Source organism: Salvelinus sp. IW2-2015, linkage group LG8 (genome assembly GCF_002910315.2).
Source record: "Salvelinus sp. IW2-2015 linkage group LG8, ASM291031v2, whole genome shotgun sequence".
NCBI lineage: Eukaryota > Metazoa > Chordata > Actinopteri > Salmoniformes > Salmonidae > Salvelinus > Salvelinus sp. IW2-2015.
The window spans coordinates 36,291,238-36,315,505 of record NC_036848.1 but is presented as its reverse complement, the minus strand read 5'-3'; the positions used below and the strand labels follow the sequence as shown (position 1 = coordinate 36,315,505).

General features: G+C 41.2%; 1 protein-coding gene across 2 annotated transcripts; it reads left to right on the top strand.

Annotated features, from left to right (window-relative positions):
* Positions 1-1,981: 1,981 nt before the first annotated feature.
* Positions 1,982-23,755, top strand: LOC111967827 (MBT domain-containing protein 1). Of its 2 annotated transcripts, XM_023993225.2 has the most exons (17): positions 1,989-2,340; positions 3,316-3,517; positions 3,836-3,969; positions 4,134-4,254; positions 4,420-4,502; positions 4,655-4,772; positions 4,991-5,125; positions 5,268-5,356; positions 10,442-10,667; positions 10,774-10,829; positions 10,955-11,059; positions 12,032-12,179; positions 12,411-12,493; positions 15,544-15,778; positions 17,537-17,608; positions 18,304-18,465; positions 18,965-23,755. In XM_023993225.2, the coding sequence occupies exons 1-17, from the start codon at positions 2,320-2,322 to the stop codon at positions 19,081-19,083; spliced, it is 2,109 nt and encodes a 702-aa protein (XP_023848993.1). In that variant the 5' UTR covers positions 1,989-2,319; the 3' UTR covers positions 19,084-23,755. The 2 variants fall into 2 exon arrangements, with proteins under 2 accessions (XP_023848994.1, XP_023848993.1); XM_023993226.2 differs by lacking the exon at positions 18,304-18,465 and having other exon boundaries at positions 1,982-2,340.
* The last annotated feature ends 513 nt before the right edge of the window (positions 23,756-24,268 follow it).

The following is a 24,268-nucleotide window of genomic DNA, read 5'->3' as shown; positions in this document are numbered from 1 at the left end:
ATCTCCCACAAGATCAAAAACGGGGACCCGAACCAGTGACCTATCAGCCACCGGCCCAAGCTCCCAACCGCCAGGCCACCAGCCCTCCAAAATGTAATCATTCCATTCCCCACCCCACCCCACCACCAAGACCGCCCATCCCCCCAAGCCCCCGTCACCCAATGCACCAACAACCCAAAAAATAAACAAAAGAGAAAAAAGACAAAGACAAAGAAAAACAATAGACATCAAGGACAACAAAAATCATAACAGCAAGGCCAACTGAATATGTTTGAATGCATGTATTGCACTATTTACCTGTGTGTGTCCATGTATGTGCACATGTGTGCATTTGAATGAGAGTGTGTGTATATGCATGTGTACAAACACATGCACGGCATCAGCCTCAGACAAAACGGCATTAGCTATAAAAATGCTGCACCTCAGTTTCATTCAAATATACTTTTTGTTATGTTTTATTTTGACTTTATTATTTTTTTTTAATACTTTTATCTTTGACAGTCATTCTATCCCCGCCCAGCAACTCCACTCCCTCTTGTCTCCAATTCCACATCCCAACCCTCAGCCCCTCCCACCTATCTCTGCTGGCACCCTCTTCGGATTTCTACGCACCATATATCTTTCAACTATGCTGTGATGTTTAACATACAATTTCAATCTATCTAATCGAATCCACAGATTGCGAGTTGAAGAGAAATACTTTTACTAAGAGTATTAGTATATTATTAATTGACTGACCCGGTCTCTCCAGATCTCCCAACAGTAGTATTTCTAGGGTCAATTTTAGATCAATGTTCTGCATTTTTATCCATTCCTGAACCTGAGACCAGAAACAGGCTACCTGAGGGCAATACCAAAATAAATGGTCTATTGATTCTGCATCCTCACAACATTATCTGCAGAGCTTCGATGATTGAATGCCCCAAATATTCAACTTTTTGTTGGTGGCAAGAATTCTATATAATCATTTTTGCTGAAAATCTTGAATCTTGCGTTGTTTTATATATCAACTCATACACCCTGTACCATGGAATTGGTACATCAAAAATCTATTTTGTTATCTGTATGGCACAGCTGTCAACATCCTGGTCCTCAAATGAAACTGGTATACTTTCCTGTTTATGAATATTTTTATTCCTCTGCCATTTTTGATCCTTTATATTGGGCAGACAGACCAGTTCCCTGTACCTCCTCCCGCTGCCACCTGCGTCATCCATTTTTGGGGTAATGCTGTAATCAATTGGTTTTAATCTTGGATTGAGCAGACCTTCCCATACAATTCTGCTACCTCCATGAAAGACAACTCTACCATTCCAATTTACAATATCATTTAAAATCAAAATACTCTTTTCAATAAATACAGGTATTTTATTAACCAGGTTTTATCAATAGGTGCCCTTCTTTGCGAGTTATTGGAAAACCTCACTGGTCTTTGTGGTTGAATCTGTGTTTGAAATTCACTGCTCGACAGAGGGACCTTACAGATAATTGTATTTTGTGGGGTACAGAGATGAGGTAGTCGTTCAAAAGTCATGTTAACCACTATTATTGCACACAGAGTGAGTCCATGCAACTTATGTGACTTGTTAAGCAACTTTTTACTCATGAACTTATTTAGGCTTGCCATAACAATGGGGTTGAATATGACATTTCAGCTTTTAATTTTATATTAATTTGTGTATAGGCCAGTGACACAAAATCTAAATGGAATCCATTTTAAATTCAGGCTGTAACACAACAAAATTCAGAAAAAGTCTAGGGGTGTGAATACTTTCTGAAGGCACTGTAGGTAATTGTGGCTAATGTTTGGATTGTGTTGTTTGGTTTTCACTTATTTTCTATCTGTATGGAAATGCAAATGTAAGCCTCTGTAATATTGTGCTTCACATGTTTATGTTGTGAGAAAGAATTAAGAGTTAAGGGTTTTCTGATTTTATTTCAAAGTACATTACAAATTCCTTTTAAATTATCTTGAATCTGAACCTTTTGCCAGTTTACTTTGATCCTTTTACTTTTATGATCAAAGATTGTGGTAATTTAGTAATCCATTAACTGGAAGGAGGGTAAGCCATTTACATGACATGAGGGATGGTCTGTTTTGTTTTCTACAACTCTCGTTCAACTCTGACCAATCACAGCAAAGTGGGTTAAATTCGCGCGTGCGCTTTTGATACATTGTGTTTTTGTTGATATCCTGATATTATTAGGCTCCGAGTTTAGCTTTCTGAAGCTAATAAACCTCCCCTTCTTTGGGGGGTTTTACTGTTATAGCCAATTGAGACAATAATAAAATACCATAGCTAGCTATATGAAGGGCTGATGGAGAACACAAGGAATTTGGTGAGTTCATTTCCCCGATATGGTCTGTCCGCTTCCGACTTGTTGTGTAGCTAGCTACGTTAGCTAGGTCGCTAACGTCGTTAGTTGGCTAACATTAGCTAGCTAGCGCCCCCCCTTCGTTGTTATCAGATTGTAGTAAGAACAGCTGATTGAATCACCAAACATGCTAGATAATATCCATTAGCCCTGATGTGAAAATGAATATACGGATGCTTTGTGCGTTTTTTACACGATAAAGGTCTACTTGTTTATTGAAAAATGTATTGCAAGCGGTCTTGTAACTAGTCAACGTTAGCTAGATAGGTCTGGCTAGCTAACTAACGCTATGGTAGAACTGGAATAACAGATATGCTAAGGCCTCAGCTCTCACATTCATTCTACACAAGTCGGTTAGTTACTTAGCCAGCTAAGTGTGCTAACTAGAACATTATAAATAGCTAGCCAGTAACGTAGTGCGAAACAGATAATAGGGAAATCATTTTACAGTAACGTTACTGTCATGCAGAAGAGGAAGTGGTCAATAAATGCATACTCTGAGACGGCTTTGTAGTTGTATAGGAAGGTAACTGCTATTATATATGCTAACTATGTGGCTAAGACTCAGTCATTGCTCAGTAAAATGTTATATCATACTATTAACGTTAGCTCTATTGGTATGGATGTTGTTTCTCATCTCATTGATTCCGGTAGCCATGTACATATGCATAGCCATGTAACTATCTGTATCTGTCACATATCAGTGCGACTGTTGTATCACATTGTTTACCATACCCAGTTTCCAAGTATACCAGTTTTCAAGTCAATATTCTATTATGACTATGCCATAATAAAACATGCGATTACGAAAGTTATAATGACTTACTTTTTGAAAGAAAAACCAAAGTCATAATAACGAATGATAGCTCTCTTAGTCTAGCTCTCCACAAAAATCTAGCACAACATTATAGACTCACTCCCTCTCTCTGCTCCTTCCAGGCTGAGCGCACCCCGCGTTCGGAGCGTAAGCGTCAGGACTCTTTCGGTATGTTTGATGGGTATGACAGCTGCAGTGAGGAGAGCACCAGTAGCTCCAGCTCAGAGGACAGTGAGGATGAGGTGCCATCCATCCCTGCCAGCCTGCCCATCATCAAGAACAATGGACAGGTTTACACCTATCCCGACGGCAAGGCCGGCATGGGTCAGTATGGACAAATATTGATATAGAATCTGAAGATATATATCGAAATTGGTCAGGAATATCTATGGATCAGTCAGTGTCACTCTGGGGTGATCACACAAAGCAGTTGGGGATTGGTGGATGGAGCCGGTGGAAGAGATTGTGAATTAAATGGCTGCCTGTAATTGAGGTTAGACTATAGAGTGTGTATTGACATGGATCCCGGCCTGCAACTGAGAAGAAGAACTGATAAAAGAATACATTACTTTGAATTAATTGGAATTTCCTGCTGTATTTTGATTTTCCTGTGAATGTTTATGTGTTGCCTCTGTTCTCCAGCCACCTGTGAGATGTGTGGGATGGTTGGAGTGCGAGACGCCTTCTACTCCAAAACAAAACGCTTCTGCAGCGTCTCCTGCTCTAGAAGTTATTCCTCCAACTCTAAAAAAGCCAGTATAATGGCTAGACTCCAGGTAAGCATGATATGCCCAACTATGTTCTGCATTTTGTTTTAGCCAGATGGTAGAATGAAAATATTTTCTTATATTTCCTTTAGAAATGCAAGAAAACATCAGTAAAATTTGTGAACATATTTACCTATTTTCATTCTTTATTGTTATGTGCTTTTTACTCGAAGGGTAAACCACCTACGAAAAAGGCCAAGGTCTTACAGAAACAGCCTCTCATGGCGAAGTTGGCAGCTTACGCCCAGTACCAAGCAAGTCAACAACAACAAAACCTGGCTAAATCAAAAGCAGGTGAGTCCCACAGTAGACCAAACATACAGTCTCTCATATTGTTGTAATGGAGAAGAATGACCTTGAATGGAAAGTTATTTCAGTCAAAAGAATACACGTTCTCTGTATTTTCTTGACCCAGTATAGTGAACATGTGATGTTGACCTTGTTCCTTCTCCCATACAGTAGTTCCTGTTGAGTGCTTTGACTGGGGAAGATACATCTGTAGCAATAACCTGGTTGGAGCACCAGTCAGCTGCTTCAAGCACGTACGTTTAAACAATAGCCAGACATTCAAATGGTCTATTACAGATGCTACGGTTATACATCAGTAAATCTACGCTGTTTTGATCAAAACAATGGTCCCTTGTGGTAAATAATATGAAGTCGTGTTAAATTGAAATATTTCTCTGTGTCTTAGGTCCCTATGGGTACGTGCTGGGGAGACCTAGCTGAAGGAGTGAGGGTGGAGGTGCTCAACTCCGATACTAACCTCTCTACTAAAGTCTACTGGATAGCAGGGATCGTCAAACTTGCAGGTAAGAATACATCTAAACACATGGAGGATTTTATAAATATTGTACCTGGGGTACAATAGAAGTATTACGTGGCTTTTTGGCACTATGATCAGACTATACTTGTATGACAAGTATAAGGTATTCCTCTTAGAAGAATGCACGGTAATGAGGTTGTAATGATGTCACGTGAAACATTCTGTTTTATCTGTTGTCTCTTTCTGTTTTGTTCTCTTCCCAAGGGTTCAAGGCTCTGCTGCGGTATGAGGGTTTTGACAACGACACCATCAGGGACTTCTGGTGTAACCTCTGTGTTCCAGAGATCCACCCCGTGGGGTGGTGCGCCTCCAGTGGGAAACCCCTCGTACCTCCCAAATGTAAACATCACTCTAATAATGATCATAGTAATACGCTTTGTTTTGAACTTGCCTTTGATAAAATAGTCACATATTCCCTAACAGAAGATGAAAAACCAGGTTGATAGACTGATGGCGGATATGTTTTCGTGTTCTCTCTCAGCGATACAGAATAAGTACTCTAACTGGAAAGCTTTTCTTGTGAAGCGACTCACTGGAGCCAAGACACTGCCACCGGACTTTGCTGCAAAGGTAAGATTTCATAATTACGAGCTGCAGAGGCAAGGATGATAGCCTAAGCACACCAGTATTTCTACTTGCACATCATCATCTGCACATCTATCACTCCAGTGTTCATTTGCTAAATTGTAATTACTTCGCTACTATGGCCTATTTATTGCCTTACCTCCTTACTCCATTTGCACACACTGTATATAGATTTTTCTATTGTGTTATTGACTGTACTTTTGTTTATCACATGTGTAACTCTGTTGTTGTTTTTTGTTGCACTGCTTTGCTTTATCTTGGCCAGGTCGCAGTTGTAAATGAGAACTTGTTCTCAACTGGCCTACCTGGTTAAATAAAGGTAAAATAAAAAATAGAGCTCTAAAAGCGCCCACTCTAAACCAGGGGTTGGAACCGGTTCAGGGAACAGAACCAAAAACTGGAAAATAATGTACATTTTTCAAAGAACAGAAACGGAACAGGGAATGAAAGTGACCTCTACTGCTCCGGTACAAAACCGTTATTTTTAAAAGCATGGAACCGGTTTATAACGTTCTTCTTTTACATACAGTGCTTTCGGGAAGTATTCAGACCCCTTGACTTTTTACACATTTTGTTAGGTTACAGCCTTATTCTAAAATTGATTGTTGTTTTTTCCCCTCATCAATCTACACATAATACCCCATAATGAGAAAGCAAAAACAGTTTCAGAAATTGTTGCTAATATAATGAAATATCACATTTACGTAAGTATTCAGACCCTTTACTCAGTACTTTGTTGAAGCACATTTGGCAGCGATTACAGCCTCGAGTCTTCTTGAGTATGACACTACAAGCTTGGCACACCTGTATTTGGGGAGTTTCTTCCGTTCTCTGCAGATGCTCTCATGCTCTGTCAGGTTGGATGGGGAGCGTTGCTGCACAGCTATTTTCAGGTCTCCAGAGATGTTCGATCGGGTTCAAGTCCGGACCCTGGCTGGGCCACTCAAGGTCATTTAGAGACTTGTCCCGAAGCCACTTCTGCGTTGTCTTGGATGTGTGCTTAGCACCGTGGTCCTGTTGGAAGTTGAACCTTCGCCCCCCCCCCCCCCCAGTCTGAGTTCCTGAGTGCTCTGGAGCAGGTTTTCATCAAGGATCTCTCTGTACTTTGGTCCGTTGATCTTTCCCTCGATCCTGACTAGTCTCCCAGTCGCTGCCACTGACAAATGTTCCTACAACATGATGCTGACACCACCATGCTTCACTGTAGGGATGGTGCCAGGTTTCTTCCAGAAGTGACGGCATTCAGGCCAAGGAGTTCAATCTTGGTTTCATCAGATCAGAGAATCTTGTTTCTCATGGTCTGTAAGTCTTTAGATGCCTTTTGGCAAACTCTAAGCGGGCTGTCATGTGCCTTTTACTAAGGAGTGGCTTCCGTCTGGTCACTACCATAAAGGCCTGATTGGTGGAGTGCTGCAGAGATGGTTGTCCTTTCTCCACAGAGAAACTCTAGAGCTCTGTCAGTGACCATCAAGTTCTTGGTCACCTCCCTGTCCAAGGCCCTCCTCCCCCGATTGCTCAGTTTGGCCAGGCAGCCAGCTCAAGGAAGAGTCTTGGTGGTTCCAAACTTCTTCCATTTAAGAATGATGGAGGCCACTGTGTTCTTGGGGACCTTTAATGCTGCAGAATTATTTTGCCACCCTTCCCCAGACCTGTGCCTAGACACAATCCTGTCTCGGAGCTCTATAGACAATTCCTTCGACCGCATGGCTTGGTTTTTGCTCTGACGTGCACTGTCAACTGTGGGACCTTATATAGCCAGGTGTGTGCCTTTCCTAATCATGTCCAATCAATCGAATTTACTGTTAAGTTCATGCATTAAGTATCCCTATATTTCTGTTATTACGTGGCTATCACTCAGTCAAGAGTGCGCATGCGCAGGAAGGCTGTTCGTTGTTGGACCTAGCCTTGAGTGTAATGGCTACCTTGTAGTGTGTTCATATAGTAGAGTAAACTTTGTTAAACTGGAACCTTGTCGTTGTGTCATTTCGAGTTAACATTGGTAGCAGAGGATGGCTTCTAACTACAACGTGCCACCTCGCTTCGACGAGAAGAGGTCGTACGAAAGTTGGAAAAACGAACTGGGAATCTGGACACGCGTTACTAATCTGGACGCGAAAAAGCAAGCACTTGCGGTGGTATTATCGCTCGAGGGAAGAGGGAGAGATACAGCACTGGAAATATCCGTTGAGGATTTGAACAAGGATGACGGTATGGGAACTTTGATCACAGCACTGGATTCTGTATTTCTTAAAGAAGAGAAAGACCGTGCCTACGAGGCATATTCAAACTTTGACAGTGTTACGAGAGATATTTCGGTTGCAATGGCGGACTACATCATTGATTTCGAACAGAGGTACAATAGAATGCGCAAGTACGACATGGTTCTCCCAGATGCAGTGTTAGGGTTCAAGTTGCTAGACACTGCCTGTCTAGATGGTAGGGAGAAACAGTTGGCTTTGACTGCTTGTACTGTGCTGACTTTTGCATCTATGAAGTCGGCACTAAAAATAATATTTGGTGAGAAGACGTCTGTCGCGCCAATAACAGATGGAATGCAAGTGAGTGACGCAGCATATTACACCGAGCAGCACAGAAAAGGCGCCAACAAGTCACGTTCTCAAGACAACCAGAAGAGGGCGCCATTTCCCGGCACAAATCCACTGGACACATATGGAAGGAGATCGAAATGTGCAATTTGTCAAAGCACTTACCATTGGGTTAAAGACTGTCCTCATAAAAATGAATAAGTTAAACTAACAGAGGAAAATGTAAACACAGAGATAGAGCAGTGTAAAATTACACTGTTTTCAAATGAATCTGATACTGAGATTTTTATAGTTGAATCCTTAGGATCTGCTGTGATTGATACTGCATGTACACGGACAGTGTGTGGTGCAAAATGGCTTGATAGCTATGTCAGTGAACTAAATATGAAAGAAGTACAAAATATGATTGACACACCAAGCAAAAGAGCTTTCAAATTTGGAGATGGGAGAATTGTCCATTCTACCAAGAGAGTTAAGATACCAGAAAAAAWTGGTCAGACTAAGTGTCACATTGAAACAGAGGTGGTCCCTACAGATATCCCCTTACTATTAAGCAAAGCTTCCCTCAAGAAGGCAGAGGCTGTACTAGACATAAKAAATGACAAGGCAGTGATGTTTAAACAACCAGTGACTCTTGAACTTACTACCTCAGGCCACTATTGTGTAAACATTTTAGACAAAGACATCTCACAGAGTCCATGCAAAAATGAGATTCTGACAGACAGAGCACATGGAGATTCTGACAGTCACAGAGAACATGAGCACTAAAGAAAAACACAAAGTATTGCAAAAGCTTTACAAACAGTTTGGACATGATACAGTTGACAGACTTCAGAAGTTACTCAGCAGTTCAGGGAATAATGATGATGAGAAGTACGAAACTGGAAACAAAGTGTACTACAAACGAGTTGACTGTCAAGAGTGGAAAGGACCGGGAGTAGTCATTGGTCAAGATGGTGTGGTGATATTTGTGAGGCACGAAGGCATGATTGTCAGGGTGCATCACTCAAGATTGCGGAAAGTAAATGATCAACAAGATAGAGGGGCTGTAGCTGAGAATCAGTCTCCCAATGAAAATGACAAAAAGGACACAGTAACAGACACAAACCTACCAGATGTCACATCCAATGATATGGACACTGAAACTGACACAGGAAATGGAGCAGAGACCTTTAACCACGCCACAGGTAATACTATTGAGGGTTCAAATGAGGAAAACATTCAACAACAGCCATATGTGTTAAGAGAACATGGTTGTTCCAATCTGAAAACAGGACAAACTGTTAAATACATGGACAGAGAAAGTGGTATTCCACATACAGCAACCGTCATTGGACGAGCAGGAAAAGTAAAACACAAGAACTGGTACAACTTGCAGTACTCTGAACCAGCTACACTTTCTGGTACAACAGGGTCAGCTGACCTGTCACTTGTAGATAATATCAGAATTGAATCAATGGAAAATCGAGAAAAACAGAATGACATTCAAAATGATGATGTATTTGAAACAAAGGTTGTGTCATTTCGAGTTAACATTTACCACAGGTGGACTCCAATCAAGTTGTAGAAACATCTCAATGATGATCAATGGAAACAGGATGCACCTGGGCTCAATTTCGAGTCTCATAGCAAAGGGTCTGAATACTTGTGTAAATAAGGTATCTGTTTTTTTATTTGTAATAAATTAGCAAAAATGTCAAACCTTTTTTCACTTTGTCATTATGGGTTATTGTGTGTAGATTGCTGAGGATTTTTAAACAATGAATACTTTCCGAAGGCACTGTATTTCCAGTCCCACAAAAAAATCAAAAATAAGGGCTTATGGCCTACTGACATACCAAGTGTGATTCACAAGATAAGGGGACAGGGATGTTTTATTAGAGAAGAACAGATTAACTTTTTCAATGCTAGTTAAGGATACTATAGTTATCACATTTCACATTGGATTTATTAACTACAAAAAGGTAATACGTGTTTTTAGTTCTGGTGCCGCTCTGCACACACAAGCTTGTTAGATAGCTCTGGTCCAGTGTTAAACCTACTCCGTTCAAAGGACTTTGAAAGTTCCTCCATAGAAGCCGCTCCTCCGTAGATGGGCTATATTCTGTGGTCCTAATTCGGGTAATGCATGTCATAACAAGATTCCCAGCGCTTCAAGCCAAGCCTCCTCCTCCGCTTTCTCCCCAACCGCACAATTTCAGTCTTATCTCATACCCTACACTTGTCTGTCCATTACGTATGTTAACAACTAGCTTGCCCGCTCCATAGCAAGCTGCTCTATCCGCATTGATTGGTGTAGTAATTTAATGAGCTAAATGTAAAAAAAAAAAACTGTCAATTTTCACAGGTTAGAGGGAACAGAAAAGAACGATATTTGTTTTGAACTGGTTCAGAAATTTATTTTGCTGGTCGGAACAGTGGGGGAAAAAATGTGTGGTTCTGTTCAGAACGAAATAGTTAAAAAAAATATTTTTTGTTTCCAGTCCCTGCAATAAACACCTTCCATTCCCCCCTCTCTAACCAGGTTCATGAGAACATGCAGTTCCCTTTTAAGAAGCTGATGCGAGTGGAGGTGGTGGATAAGACGCACCTGTGCCGAACTCGGGTGGCTCTGGTGGAGCAGGTGATCGGGGGAAGGCTGAGGCTCGTCTACGAGGAGAGCGCCGACGACTTCTGGTGTCACATGTACTCCCCGCTCATACACGCCATCGGATGGTCCCGGAGCATCGGACACCGCTTCAAACGATCCGGTCAGTCAAGTTAGTTGGTTTGGGTAGTTAAGTTGTCAGTGAGTTAGTTAGTTGGTTACTCCAATGTGTTTGTTTTCTGGCTCTGATGGCAATGATTGTTTTCCAGATGTGTCAAAGAAAATCGATGGTCAGATGGACGCCCCCGCCCCGCTGTTTGCCAAGGTAATGTAATACGCCAAGTGGAGTTACAGTGGCCCAAGTCTTTGTGCCTCTGTGGTTTCTATTGATATTTTCCTATGTATATGTATGGATCCGGAATGAAGGATGTGTCTGTGATGTCTCCTTAGGTGAAGGATGTGGACCAGAGTGGTGAATGGTTCAAGGACGGGATGAAACTAGAGGCCATCGACCCTCTAAACCTCTCAGCTATATGTGTAGCCACTGTAAGAAAGGTAACTGTCTCACCCCTCAGCTATATGTGTAGCCACTGTAAGAAAGGTAAACTGTCTCCTCATACCCTCAGCTATATGTGTAGCCACTGTAAGAAAGGGTAACTGTCTCACCCCTCAGCTATATGTGTAGCCACTGTAAGAAAGGTAACTGTCTCACCCCTCAGCTAATGTGTAGCCACTGTAAGAAAGGTAACTGTCTCACCCCTCAGCTATATGTGTAGCCACTGTAAGAAAGGTAACTGTCTCACCCCTCAGCTATATGTGTAGCCACTGTAAGAAAGGTAACTGTCTCACCCTCAGCTATATGTGTAGCCACTGTAAGAAAGGTAACTGTCTCACCCCTCAGCTATATGTGTAGCCACTGTAAGAAAGGTAACTGTCTCACCCCTCAGCTATATGTGTAGCCACTGTAAGAAAGTAACTGTCTCACCCCTCAGCTATATGTGTAGCACTGCCTAAGAAAGGTAACTGTCTCACCCCTCAGCTATATGTGTAGCCACTGTAAGAAAGGTCACTGTCTCACCCCTCAGCTATATGTGTAGCCACTGTAAGAAAGTTATGGCAACAGTTTGGATTGTTACCAATGGAAAACTTTCATATAGGGCAAATTCAAGGGGCATTTAGCCCAATCATACTTCTCCACTGTTGGTACCCCTGGATTGGGAATGCCATGTTCTTATTTTCAGTCCCCTGTAACCTGTTCAGGTGTTCCGTTGTATATATCTTGTCTTGATGTTTGCTGTCTGTTTCAGGTGTTGAGTTGTATACATCTTGTGTTGATGTTTGCTGTCTGTTTCCGGTGTTGAGTTGTATACATCTTGATGTTTGCTGTCTGTTTCCGGTGTTCAGTTGTATACGTCTTGATGTTTGCTGTCTGTTCAGGTGTTGAGTTGTATATATATTCTGTTAATGTTTGCTGTCTGTTCAGGTGTTGAGTTGTATTCATCTTGTCTTGATGTTTAATTGTCTCAGGTGTTGGCAGACGGGTACCTCATGATCGCCATCGATGGGTCGGAGGCAGCTGATGGCTCAGACTGGTTTTGCTACCACTCCACTTCTCCCTCCATCTTCCCTGCTGGCTTCTGTGGAATCAACAACATTGAACTCACGCCCCCTAGAGGTACATTTCTATAGCCCCATTTCCTTTCACAGACTACAACATTACTTCACTCCGATTTAATTTTTTCATTCAACCATTGTTTATTTGATTAAGGATAGTCTCATTTAGATAAAAACTATTGGGACAAAGAGATACTACAGTAGTTTTCCTTCCTCTTCCTTTCCTTCTCTCTGGCCTCTATGGTCGGGGGTTATATGTTAACCCAGCCTTACCACTGACTTTGCCCCACAGGGTACACTAAACTGCCATTTAAATGGTTTGACTACCTCAGAGAAGCGAGTTCAATAGCCGCTCCTGTGAAGCTCTTTAACAAGGTAGGACTGATTCCTGACATCGTGGATTTGTTGTTTTATTGTTTCGCCCGGTCCTGTAGTTCTGTGTAAATGACAAAGCGATGCCAACATGCGTCTTGTTCTTCTATTATCACATGAAATATACAAATAAAAAATATATGTTGATAGGTTTCGCTTGTGTACATTGGATATTACAAGTATTCACCCCCCCCCTGGATTTTTTCCACATTTTGTTGCATTACAAAATGAGATTAAATTATATGTATTTGTGATTTTCTGTCATTGATCTTCACAAAATACTCCATAATGTCAGTGAAAAGAACATTCCACACATTTTCACAAATTAATAAAAACAAAAATACTAGAATATAGTCGTTTCGTAAGTATTCACCCATTTGTTTAGGCAAGCCTAAATTAGTTCAGGAGTAAAATGTGGTTAAACAAATCACATAAGTTACATGGACTCAGTTTGTGTGAAATAATAGGCATGACATTATTTCAACTACAAAAGACCAGGGAGCTTTTCGGAAGTCTCAAAAGAAGGGCAGTGATTGGTAGATGGGTAACAATAGCAAATCAGACATTGAATGTCACTTTAAGCACGGTGAAGTTAATAATTCTGCTGTGGATGATGTATAAACCACTCAGACACAGTTGTTCTTCTGAAATGAGGTGCAAGACAGAAAGGAAACTGCTCAGGGATGTCACCATGAGGCCATTGGTGATTTTAAAACAGCTACAGAGTTCAATGGCTGCGATAGGAGGAAACTGATGAGGATCAAAAACATTGTGATGCTGCAATAATGACCAAAAAGACAAGAAGTATAAAAATATATACTGAATATGCATCCTGTATGCAACAAGGCACTAAAGCAATACTGCAAAAAAACAAAACGGCAAAGGAATAAACTTTTTGGCCGAAATGCAAAGCCTTCGGTTTTGGGCAAATCCAACACATCACTAAAGGCCTAATTTTTTTGCATGGTGGTGACTGTATCATGGTATGGGTATGCTTGATATCAGCAAAGACTGGGGAGTTTTTCCGGTTAAAAAGAAACAGGATGTAGCTAAGCACAGCTAAAATCCTTGAGGAAACCTGCTTCAGTCTGCTTTACACCAGACACTGGAAGAGGAATTCACATTTCAGCAGGACAATAACCTAAAACACAAGTCCAAATCTACACTGGAGTTGCTTACCATGAAGACAGTGAATGTTCCTGAGGAGCCAAGTTACAGTTGTTGCCTAAATCTGCTTGAGAATCTATGGCGAGACTTGAAAATCACTGTCTAGCCATGATTCCCAACACCTTGACAGAGCTTGGAAGAATTTTGAAAAGAATAATGAGCAAGTATTAAACTATCCAGGTGTGGAAATCTCATAGAGGGCGATTTCCACCTGAGTTAAGCGAGCCTAAATGGAATGTAAATCCCTTAATGCACTTTACTCTCTCCGCGTATTCTGACCTTGAACTTAAGCATGAGAATAGCATGCTATTCACCCTCTATTCATTTGGGGTGGAGATCAGATAAATGAAGGTGTGGCGGAGGTGTCTACAGATACGCCGTATTCTGACCCTGACTTCATTTCCCAATATTTCCACCACCTTTATGCACAAGGAAACCATGAATAAGGTCTAGCGAACCTACCGGTTCCAAGTGAGGAAAAAACATCTACTTAATTTTTCTTGATAGAAGTAACACCATTCTCCATGCACTGTAATGTACAACTGGATAAGAGCTGTTGATAAGAGCTAGGTTAAATGATGAATCAGTTTGGATAAGGAATTGTAAAAAATATTTTACCTTATAATCGCTGGAGACACGTGAAACCAGTCACATGGCAGCAAACTGAAGCATATCAACATATCTTTCCCGCTGTAAAGTTGATGAAATACTGTGCCATTATGTAGAATTTAAATTGTACAGCCTTTTAACTTGCAGCCAGGGATGTGCACTCTCGAATGTCTTAATTACAGGCTACCACGACATTCTCTATTTCCTGTTTCTATCATGTTAAAAATGTGTCACTATCAGTATCGACCATCGGTAGACCTAATAACCACATATATTCAACTGCCAATTTACTGTTGGTTCCCTTCAGTTTGTATAGCCTACATTATCATTCCATTTAATTACATTGTTTCGTTTACTTTCATTTGCTTCCTCTGTAAACATCGTCACGGCTGTGTGATTTATTGCTGAGGATCATTAGTAACCGTTGATAATATAAGAAAAAAGACATGTAGGCTAATTAAATCGGAGCGCAGGCCAAGCCGTAACAGTGTGGCATAATACTTGGCCGTGTCATCACACAGTTCCATGGTTAGTGCCGGCAATAAAAGAGGAGGGTATAGCCTAACATTGTACACTATTCTCCCTATTATAATTTGACGTAGACTAATCTTCCAACATTACCATGAGTTGAAGAACTCGATGCGGCAATTTTCTGAATGAGTGAAACCGTTTTTTTCTTCTTTCGTGTGTAAAGTCTCTCCAAACCAGTTTTTTTTTTAATGATTCATAAATACTTTCCTAAACTTAAATCATCTGAAATAACCTTAAAAATGAAATGTAGCCGAATGTGCATATATTTAGATGGCTTTCTTTCATCGATCCCTAATATTCTGAGCCTGTTTTCTCTATATATTCTAGTCTGTCGACAAAAGGTACAACGTATTTAAAGGGATGTCTTAAGATAAATGTACTGAAAACCCTATTGAATGAAAACTCCACGAGGAAATCTGTTGGCCAGCAAGTGGCAGGGATTTCAGCGGTTGTATGAAGTTTATTCAGAGCGTGCAAGGTAGCCACACCTGCAGAGCATGTTACGTGACTGAATAATGTAAGTCTGAATACACCTACTGAGAAGTCTGTAGGAAAGGCATAAATTCCTAGGTCTTTGTAACACAATAAAATGTGAAGAAATCCAAGGGGGGTGAATACTTACGATACCCACTGGACATCTTTGTTGTAAGAAAATGCTTCAAAATTGTCATGGAAAAAGAAAGGAGAAAAACACTGGATTGAGCATTTAACCTAAAAATATCTCTCCTCTTTGCCTCCGCTCCCAGGATGTTCCAAACCACGGGTTCCGCCAGGGCATGAAGCTGGAGGCCGTGGACCTGATGGATCCCAGGCTGGTGTGTGTTGCCACAGTGACTCGGATCGTCCACCGCCTGTTGCGCATCCACTTTGACGGCTGGGAGGATGAGTATGACCAATGGGTGGACTGCCAATCACCTGACCTCTACCCTGTGGGCTGGTGTCAGCTGACCGGCTACCAGCTACAGCCCCCCGCCGCACAGAGTGAGATCAAGCATTATAGTTCTACCCAAATATAACACACTAACTAGATGCTCAGACATAAACCAACCTCTACCCTTAGGTTCTTGTTGATGGATTGGATTAGGTTCCAGTGATATGTCGCCAATTACTCGATAACATTCAATTGGAGTCCCAAATAGGGTTTAGTATTTTCCTTCCCCGGAAAATTGCAAACACACCTGGGGCATCCCGGTGTTCCTGTTCAAACCAGAAATGCTATTTATTCTCTAGAGTCTAGGGGGGGGGGGGGGGGCTTTTAGTACCAAATCCCACAGAAACGCATTGAATAACACATTCATAAATGGCAAAAAAGACAGTCCAAAAATAGATCATAAGGTTTTGAAGTGTCTGTCCTATATCTAGGAGATATAAAGCTCAGGAAATATTTTAGTATTTTTTTTGACACATTTAACCCCTTTTTCTGGGGGTAGGCACAAAACTCCATACTTCCATTCATTTTTTTTTTTTAAAGTACCGATTACCTTCGGATGAGTCCCATGACACTTGTGGGGGTCGTAGAGCAAAACGGAGAACACCATCGTGTTCATGAGAATCTCCCCTTTCCACGCCGATTTTCCAGATGTCTCATGATCTGACAAACACCGCTGTAGCTCAGCCGCCGTAGGCGGATGCAGTGGATTGAGACGCAGCTCTTGCAAAAAAAAAACATGTCTCTAGCTTAAAAGAGCATGTAATAAGAGCATGTAATAAGAGCATGTAATAAGAGCATGTAATACCAGCGAAAAAATCTGACCTGATAATACCACTGTAAATGGAGAAATAAATACACATGAATATGATGGTGTCAAGATGTACTGTATTTGTTGCCATTTAATAACTCAAAAGTTCTCTGTCACCGCCCTATTTCGTTGATGAAGCACTGTTGGCCGACTGGTAAAATATTATAAGGTTACCTTTGACTGAAATATGTCAGACAGCTTGTTTGTCCTTTTCTCTCCCCTTGCACTTGGCTATCAGGGGGAATTTGGGAGGGTTGTGGCTGTTTTTACTTAATGCTAACCGACTTATTGTGGCGACTTTGTCACAGGGAATATATATGATTCTTCGCTGAACAAACGAATAAGCAAGTAGAGGAGATTCAACACTATGGATAGCGCAGTGGTTGATCAATTTCCTGCTAATCTGACTAGTAAGCCCGATGTGCTTCCGCTTTTTAAGTTTAACATCATGGAACAATGTTGTAAATGTCTATTTCGGACCCAGTGTAGCTGCTGTTTTGTTAACAGTGAGTAGACTAGCACATGTTGAACCTCTGCCAGTGCCACACAGCTAGTTTGGAGATTGTTTGTGAATGTAAGATGGAGATTTTCTACTGTAATGAGAGGTCGCATGTAACCTACACATGATAGTCAGCAATTCAATTTATAAAAGCCAAGTGTTTCTTTAATTGGGGACTTTATATTGAGTAAATATGGTAGGCTGCTAGCGTTGTGATGACTGGTTTGATTTATGAACGAAGCCAGAGAGTAGGTATGTCCGTTTCATGGAGCTATTTGGACGTGCATATTTAATATTTTTGCATTAGTTAGCCATATCATTTGTATATTATTGGTCCACGGTACCTTTCATTTTCTTTCTCAGGAAACAGGAAGGAGCTAGGTCGGGAAATACCGGTTACCGGAATTACACCCTAGTCCCGAACTAATAGGCAGAAATGTACCTTTGTGTCAGTAAAACAATAGGCAACTGTTTATTTACTGCTAATTTATGTAATTTCAGTGGCCAGAGAAATCCCACCTGCTGTACCTAAGCAGAAGAAGAAAGCTCAACAGTACAAAGGCCAAAAGAAAAGTGAGTTTTCACTTCTTTCCTCTTTTCCTCCTTCCGTTGGTCCACACTGGTGGGGTCAATCTATCTACCCTTTCTCTTATTGGTTAGTTTTTTTCTTGTCTGTTCCTTGGGTTCTGATTGGTTGGCATGAGTCACATGAAAGGAAACTGTGGTACTCGGGGTAAAAGCCAAAGAGGTGGGGAAGGTGCTTGTAACACCAGGTATGACGGTCCAAGCACAGCTTGTTTCACACCTCAGGGAGTGGTTTAGCAGGGATATGTGCAGACACGTGGTCACACACACCACCAACGCTAGCTGATTTACTTGAGTCTGGCTTACCTGGTAGCTTACCTGGGGTGTATTCAGATTATGTAAGGTTCTAGAAAGTTTCATAATGGAACAGAGATCATTCTCTGAACCGTTTGAAAGGTTTTGCAACAATTCATTGGGGCCTGGTGATTGGTGTTTTGAAATATTATATGAAAGGACTTGGAATATGTACATGTTATGTAATCTCATTAAAGCATGGTGTTATCTAGGCCTTTGCCTAATACACACAATATTATCTATGATGAATAAATGAATGCATTTACTAGATTTTTCAAAATACATATAAAGCAACACTGTGCAACCAAACATTCAAATCTATACTGTTGGGAGCGCTAGCATCCTGAAAACACCCCTGGTAGCTTACCTGAGTCTGACTTGGTGTCTAGAGCGGAAGATTCCGGTTGGTCGACGGCCCTTCAGTCAGGCAGGCAGGAGGAGGAGCCTATCAGGGGAGGAGGAAGAGCAGAGTCCGCCCCCTTACTCCAGCCAGGGCCCCACTATGGTCCCCCGGCCCCGCACCCACCACCACCACCACACCCACAAACCAGGTAACACACTAACAATGAATAACAACTGAGACCTCCACACAGACAGAGGGCGGTAACAGGGGCCAGTCCTCATCCACTCTAGGTCCTGACCTTCATGTGTGATCGCTGTGTGTCGGATGCAACTGCAGGAAAGAAAAATCTATTTGATCTATTTCTGTGTCATGTTATTGAAGTGGAAGTATTAATGTGGAAAATGTAATTTTCTCCTCCCACCTCATGATGTGTACTAGGTGAGCAAAAGTGGTAATATGATTTACTGTGTATGTCTGTTCGTATTACAGGAACTGCAGGCTCAGATGGAAGGCTAGGTATTAAGTCAGCTGTTCCTGTGTTGCAAAGGGTTTTGTGAATAAAAATTGTTTTGCTATTTTGTTCTCTTGGAGTTGCAAAATGAATGGCCTGTCTTGGTATGCTGGAAAGAGTTTTGCCTATAATTTTGAGATTCATCTGACCTTCAATTTGGCTAACGCTCTCTCCCCCTCTCTCTCCTGCTCTCCAGAGTCTCTGTTGCGTCTGAAGGAGGAGCCGGCTGAGGTGGATGAGTTCACCTTCTCCCAGGGCATCTCAGATCAGGAGAGCAACGGCTCGGGCAGCTACTACATCAAACAGGAGCCCTGATGATCCGGGGGACAGGGGCCTCGGGCTAGGCCTGGGAGGCCAGGGGGAAGCCGGGTAGGACAGGCCAATGGGAACTTCCTACATCCCCCCCCAACTAGGATAAGACATCTTTAAACCAAGACGAGAACAACAGGGCAGGGAGCATGGAGTGCTCTAAAAAAAAACATATCCAGAGAAGCCAGCTTCTTCCACCCCAATCAGGAGAGAATGCTACTGGGGTACAAAACACTGAGTGACTTCACGCCTTGAAACCCCAACCCTCACCCCACAAATTAAGCTACTTGGGGCTCCCCAAAACCACCGAGGGGCGAGAACCCTTCTGAGCAGCTACAGCCTCAAACCCTGGCGCTCTGATAGACAGTCACTCATTCACTGAGACAGACATACCATATGAACAAGGCTAACGGGTAACTGGACACTTCCCAAAGCCACCGGCCCGGAAGAGGCCTCTTATGATACCTGGACAATCTGATTTAAAATCCCAATTCCCTGGATGATTGGATACGACTGTGGCTCTCTCTCTTCCTCCATAAATGCATCTATCTAGGGGGCATTGGAGCCTCTCATTTGGGTAGTCTCTCTCCCCCTACCTGCCAGGCAGGATCTCTGACTCAAAACTTGGGGCCCAAACACAGTCACCTGGACTAACTGTGACAGATATTTCTGAGCCAGGTCTTGGTTTATTTCTTTCAGGTAAGAAGGCTAGCCGCACATGGCGGGATTTAATTTCACACGGTCTTGAGAGGGAGGGAACAAGTTGTATAAAGCAGGATGATTATTATTATTTTTCAAAAATGTTGCCAGGTGGACTTGCTTTGATTTGTTAATAGTACTTGAAGTTTTCAGTTGATATTTGTAAAGTTTCAGTTTTTTGTTTGTTTTTGCCCTTTTAAATTGGAAGGTTGTTGTTATTTTGACTTAAACGCTGATTTGTTATCAACCTCTCTTTTGGGGGGGAGATACCGTCGGAGTGGTGTAGATATTATGAGGATACATATTCATAGATGTGACTATTCAATATAGAACTATATAGATATTAAGAATTGTGATTTGACGAGAGTGGGTTTTGAAAAGGTGTTGTATAAATCCGAAACCTTGCTGGTGTGATAGGACTGACACTCTCAAACTAGATGGTGTTTATGTCTTAATAGGGTAACTTGCGTACTACTTAGTATTGGCTATGCATACTAGGTAGCGCTAATGTGTCTATTGGGATACACTAGATAAACACTGTCACAGATTGCACTACAGGAACAAACAACCAGTCTCTTTGGGTTGTTGGAACCACCCTTTACCATGTCAGCAGCTTTAGAATAGAAGGACCGGACTTAGCTAATGTTTACATCTGTTTTTTTAAGTACAGGATACTACTCCAGAAACAAAGCTAAACCATGATATACTCTTTATTTTACTCTACCATAATGTCATAACCTATTTTCCTCGAAGAAAACAAGTGTAAACTTAGTAAGTCTGGCCCTAAAAGACAGAAATGATTTTCGTAATCAAGCAAAGTTGAATCCTAAAATGACGTTGTAAAGCAGGCTGAAAAACAATGTAGGCGACATTTCATGGATGACTTCCGAGATATGCAAAACCGGTAATTTTATTTCAGTGGTGTTTTTCCTCCTGTGTATGGGTAGTTCTTTATTTCAGAGCCATATTGATGCGTACTGGTTAAGTATTCAACCGAGCCACTGGATAACAACTTTATTGTTGGTATTATTGTCTTTTATTAAACACTGCTTTGTTGATAGTCTGTAAGTGTACGTTCATAAAACCAATGGGATCAGAGTGGAGTAGGCTATAGCAGGAGAACCTTTCCCATTGGCTTCTTTATTCACCAGTTAAGAGGTCATACATTTTTATAAGATTCCTGATTGGTTGGAGATCCTCCTGAATCTGCTTGTGTGTTGCAGCTGGTACTGAGTGGTGACGCATCTGTATCTAGACTTCCTTTCTATCTTTGTACTACCTCCTGGTGAGCTTGGCAGTCAAATAGAGACAGGGTTGGGGCTCATTGTGAATTCATAATGGGTCTCAAATTTGAAATGCAGGTTTGGGCAACTTGATATACCATATGCAAATAAAATAATGATATCCTCATATGTTTGACTTTAAGACTAGACCGCAAACACCGATATTTGTAACATAGCACATTTGAGGTAGTCCTCGAAATGGAATAATATGCAATAATGTTTTCTGTATTATTTTGCTATGTCACATCCATGAATTATAACACCCTAAAGTGATATTAAGATACATAAAATATATTATACTTACATCGGTTTACCTAAATTCTATTGCATAACTGTGAGCTATGGTCTATAATCAGAATAGAATGCTTAGGTTTGTTAGAACCACACGCTATATACACTGAGTGTACAAAACCTTAAGGACACCTTCCTAATATTGAGTTGCCCCCCCCCCACAAACCAGTGCGCTTGGCACCTACTACCATACCCCGTTCAAAGGCACTTAAATATTTTGTCTTGCCCATTCAACCCCTGAATTGCACATGTACACAATCCATGTCTCGAGGCTTAAAAATCCTTCTTTAACCTGTCTGCTCCCCTTCATCTACATTGATTTGAAGTGGATTTAACAAGTGACATCAATAAGGGATCATAGCGTTCACCTGGTCAGTCTGTCATAGAAAGAGCAGGTGTCCGTAATGTTTTGTACACTCAGTGTAGAAATAGACTAGTACAGAAAAATGGGTCTAGCTCAGTGATCGTCGCAGTTGTGAAATTAGCTATAATCTCTCTATACCAGTAAGGTTGACGATTAACTTCTCAGGAAATGTTTGCTTTTTCTTGTCTGCAAGGGTCAAGCAAAGCACATTAGTTAAAATCAAACAGAACGACATTGCGTAAAGTTACTTAAAGAAAAGTCTTAATGGAACAACTTGCTCACAAATTGTTTCTTCTTGTCCATGTCTGAATGTTGATTTCTCCCGTTTTGATATGGTTTGTTGTGTTCAGTGATTTACTGTTCAGTTGGTTGGTAAGGTATTTTATATAAACCCTTCATGTACTAATGTTCTAACAGTAACAATTAAGATCCCTTGGATCAGCTTTCAGTTTGACGCCGTGCTTTGTGTAGATAGGTATGTGTTATCCTCGTTGTTTCCATGTGTTCCTTTTCCAAGGGATGTATAGTTTCATACTTTCTGCCAATATGCATTTCCTCTCTCTGTTGATTTAGATTGAATTGTTCATCATATTAATTAAGGTTATATACAATGTCCAGCAGAGCAATAAAATGGAGTGTCTCGCTATACCCTTATGTGTAAAAGGTTTGGAGTTCAGGATTTGCTTCTTTTTTTTGTGATTCACTTGATGAAATTCGATCTGGCACAGACTTTGACTAACTAGATGAGAACGAAGAAAGCATTAAAGGATGATGGTCATCTTAACCAATTTACTGACCAAATTACATTGTCGCCGTAAGGAAAATAAAGACACGGCTGTTTATAGACTAACTTTGCTGCTACTTTCCAAATAACCCAAATGATTCCTAACGCACAATCAAACACAGCAAACCGTTTCTGCATTTTGAAGAAAGGTTTCTACTTTTTCAGTGATACTATGCCTCTTTTTTTCTTTATTCTTAGAAATGTATGTCAGAATATCCCAATATCACCTAGAAGCCCAATCCAAAGTCAACACCTTGCCTCTCCATCTAGACACTTCTGAATCCTTCTTACAGATCTGAAAGAACAGGTTGGGTATAAGCAATGACATTATAGGCTCACATCTATCCGATCTGTTCAGATGGTACAAGGGGCAACTCAGGAAGTGTGTAGATCTGAGGGGCTGATTTGGGGGTGGGTGCACTGATCAAGTTAGAGTGCATGCAGAATAGTGAGGTCTTTCTGTGGTCCTGTACTGAGCTTTTTTTTGCTGTTATGGTCTTTGGTCGTGCTACCGCCCGCTAAATCGACCTCTAGCCCCTAACCCGAAGTATCTCCTACAGATCTGAAATGATTTGATAGGTATGAGAAACAGAAACATGGTAATACCTCCATTTTGCCCTTTTGGTAAGCTTGGTGGAATTTGACCCATATTGCTTACACCTATCCAAACCTTTTCAGACTCAAACATGGTTTCTAGTGGTGGTAGGGGCTAGGGAGTCAATCTAGAATGCGGTGTCTGTTCATTGAATACTAACACGGGTCTCTTTTTGTATGCGACAAACCCTCTATATTCAGCCATTATATCATGGTGCTACATATATTTGATAACGTGATTATTAGTTATTTTATTGGGGAAATAATTCTCAATTGTAATTATGGAGGGGCTTAAGTTGTTTTGATTTATTTTGGATAAATAACTAAACGATTTGTTAAAAAGATTGATGAAATTATTAACACTGGCCCTTGTGATACATATTAAGTTGCAGTGTAGGGTTTGTACATTTTTTGATAGTGTGTCTATAAAAATGAGGTTTCCTTTAATCATTATGGTAATTTTGTGCTGTGATCAAAGTTTGATAGACAATTCCTTGAATTTGTAAATATACCAAATGTTTGGGGACAATATTGGTTGTATTGTTTGTTTCTTTGTTTACAATCATTGAAAACTGTTTCCGCATGGCTGTGAAAAGGTATATCTGTTGGTGATTTTTGTAAGAACTAACTTTTTACACTGAATAAAATGATACTTATAAATTACTATATTTGTTGATGCATATTTTGTCCAATCTTTGTAGTTAAGATTTCCCTTCACTGGAACTAAGGGGCCTAGTCCGGACCATGAAAAACAGCCACACATTATTCCTCCACCAACTTTTACAGTTGGCACTATGCATTGGGGAAGGGAGCATTCTCCTGGCATCCGCCAAACCCAGATTCATCCGTCAGACTGCCAGATGGTGAAGCGGGATTAATCACTCCAGAGAACGCGTTTCCACTGCTCCAGAGTTGGTGAGTTTTACACCACTCCAGCCCACGCTTGGCATTGCGCGTGGTGATCTTAGGCTTGTATGCAGCTGCTAACGATTGTAACTCAGATGTAACTTACCCATGCAGTGGACCCAGTGCGTCTCCAGAGTCCTGCAATGAGTGACTACAGAGATCTGCCAGGCTCAGGTGTTCCAGTGCGCACATCACATGCACGTCTGATAGACATCTTGGGTCAAATCTTCCCCAGTGACACAGGTACTATTCTAAGCATACAGTATTAGT

Bases quoted from the DNA above. Each gene is read 5' to 3' on its own strand.
- LOC111967827 (XM_023993225.2), top strand. From the start codon at position 2,320: ATGGAGAACACAAGGAATTTG. The intron at 4,503-4,654 runs GTACGTTTAAAC...TCTGTGTCTTAG, and splicing joins CAGTCAGCTGCTTCAAGCAC to GTCCCTATGGGTACGTGCTG. The intron at 5,357-10,441 runs GTAAGATTTCAT...CTCTCTAACCAG, and splicing joins CACCGGACTTTGCTGCAAAG to GTTCATGAGAACATGCAGTT.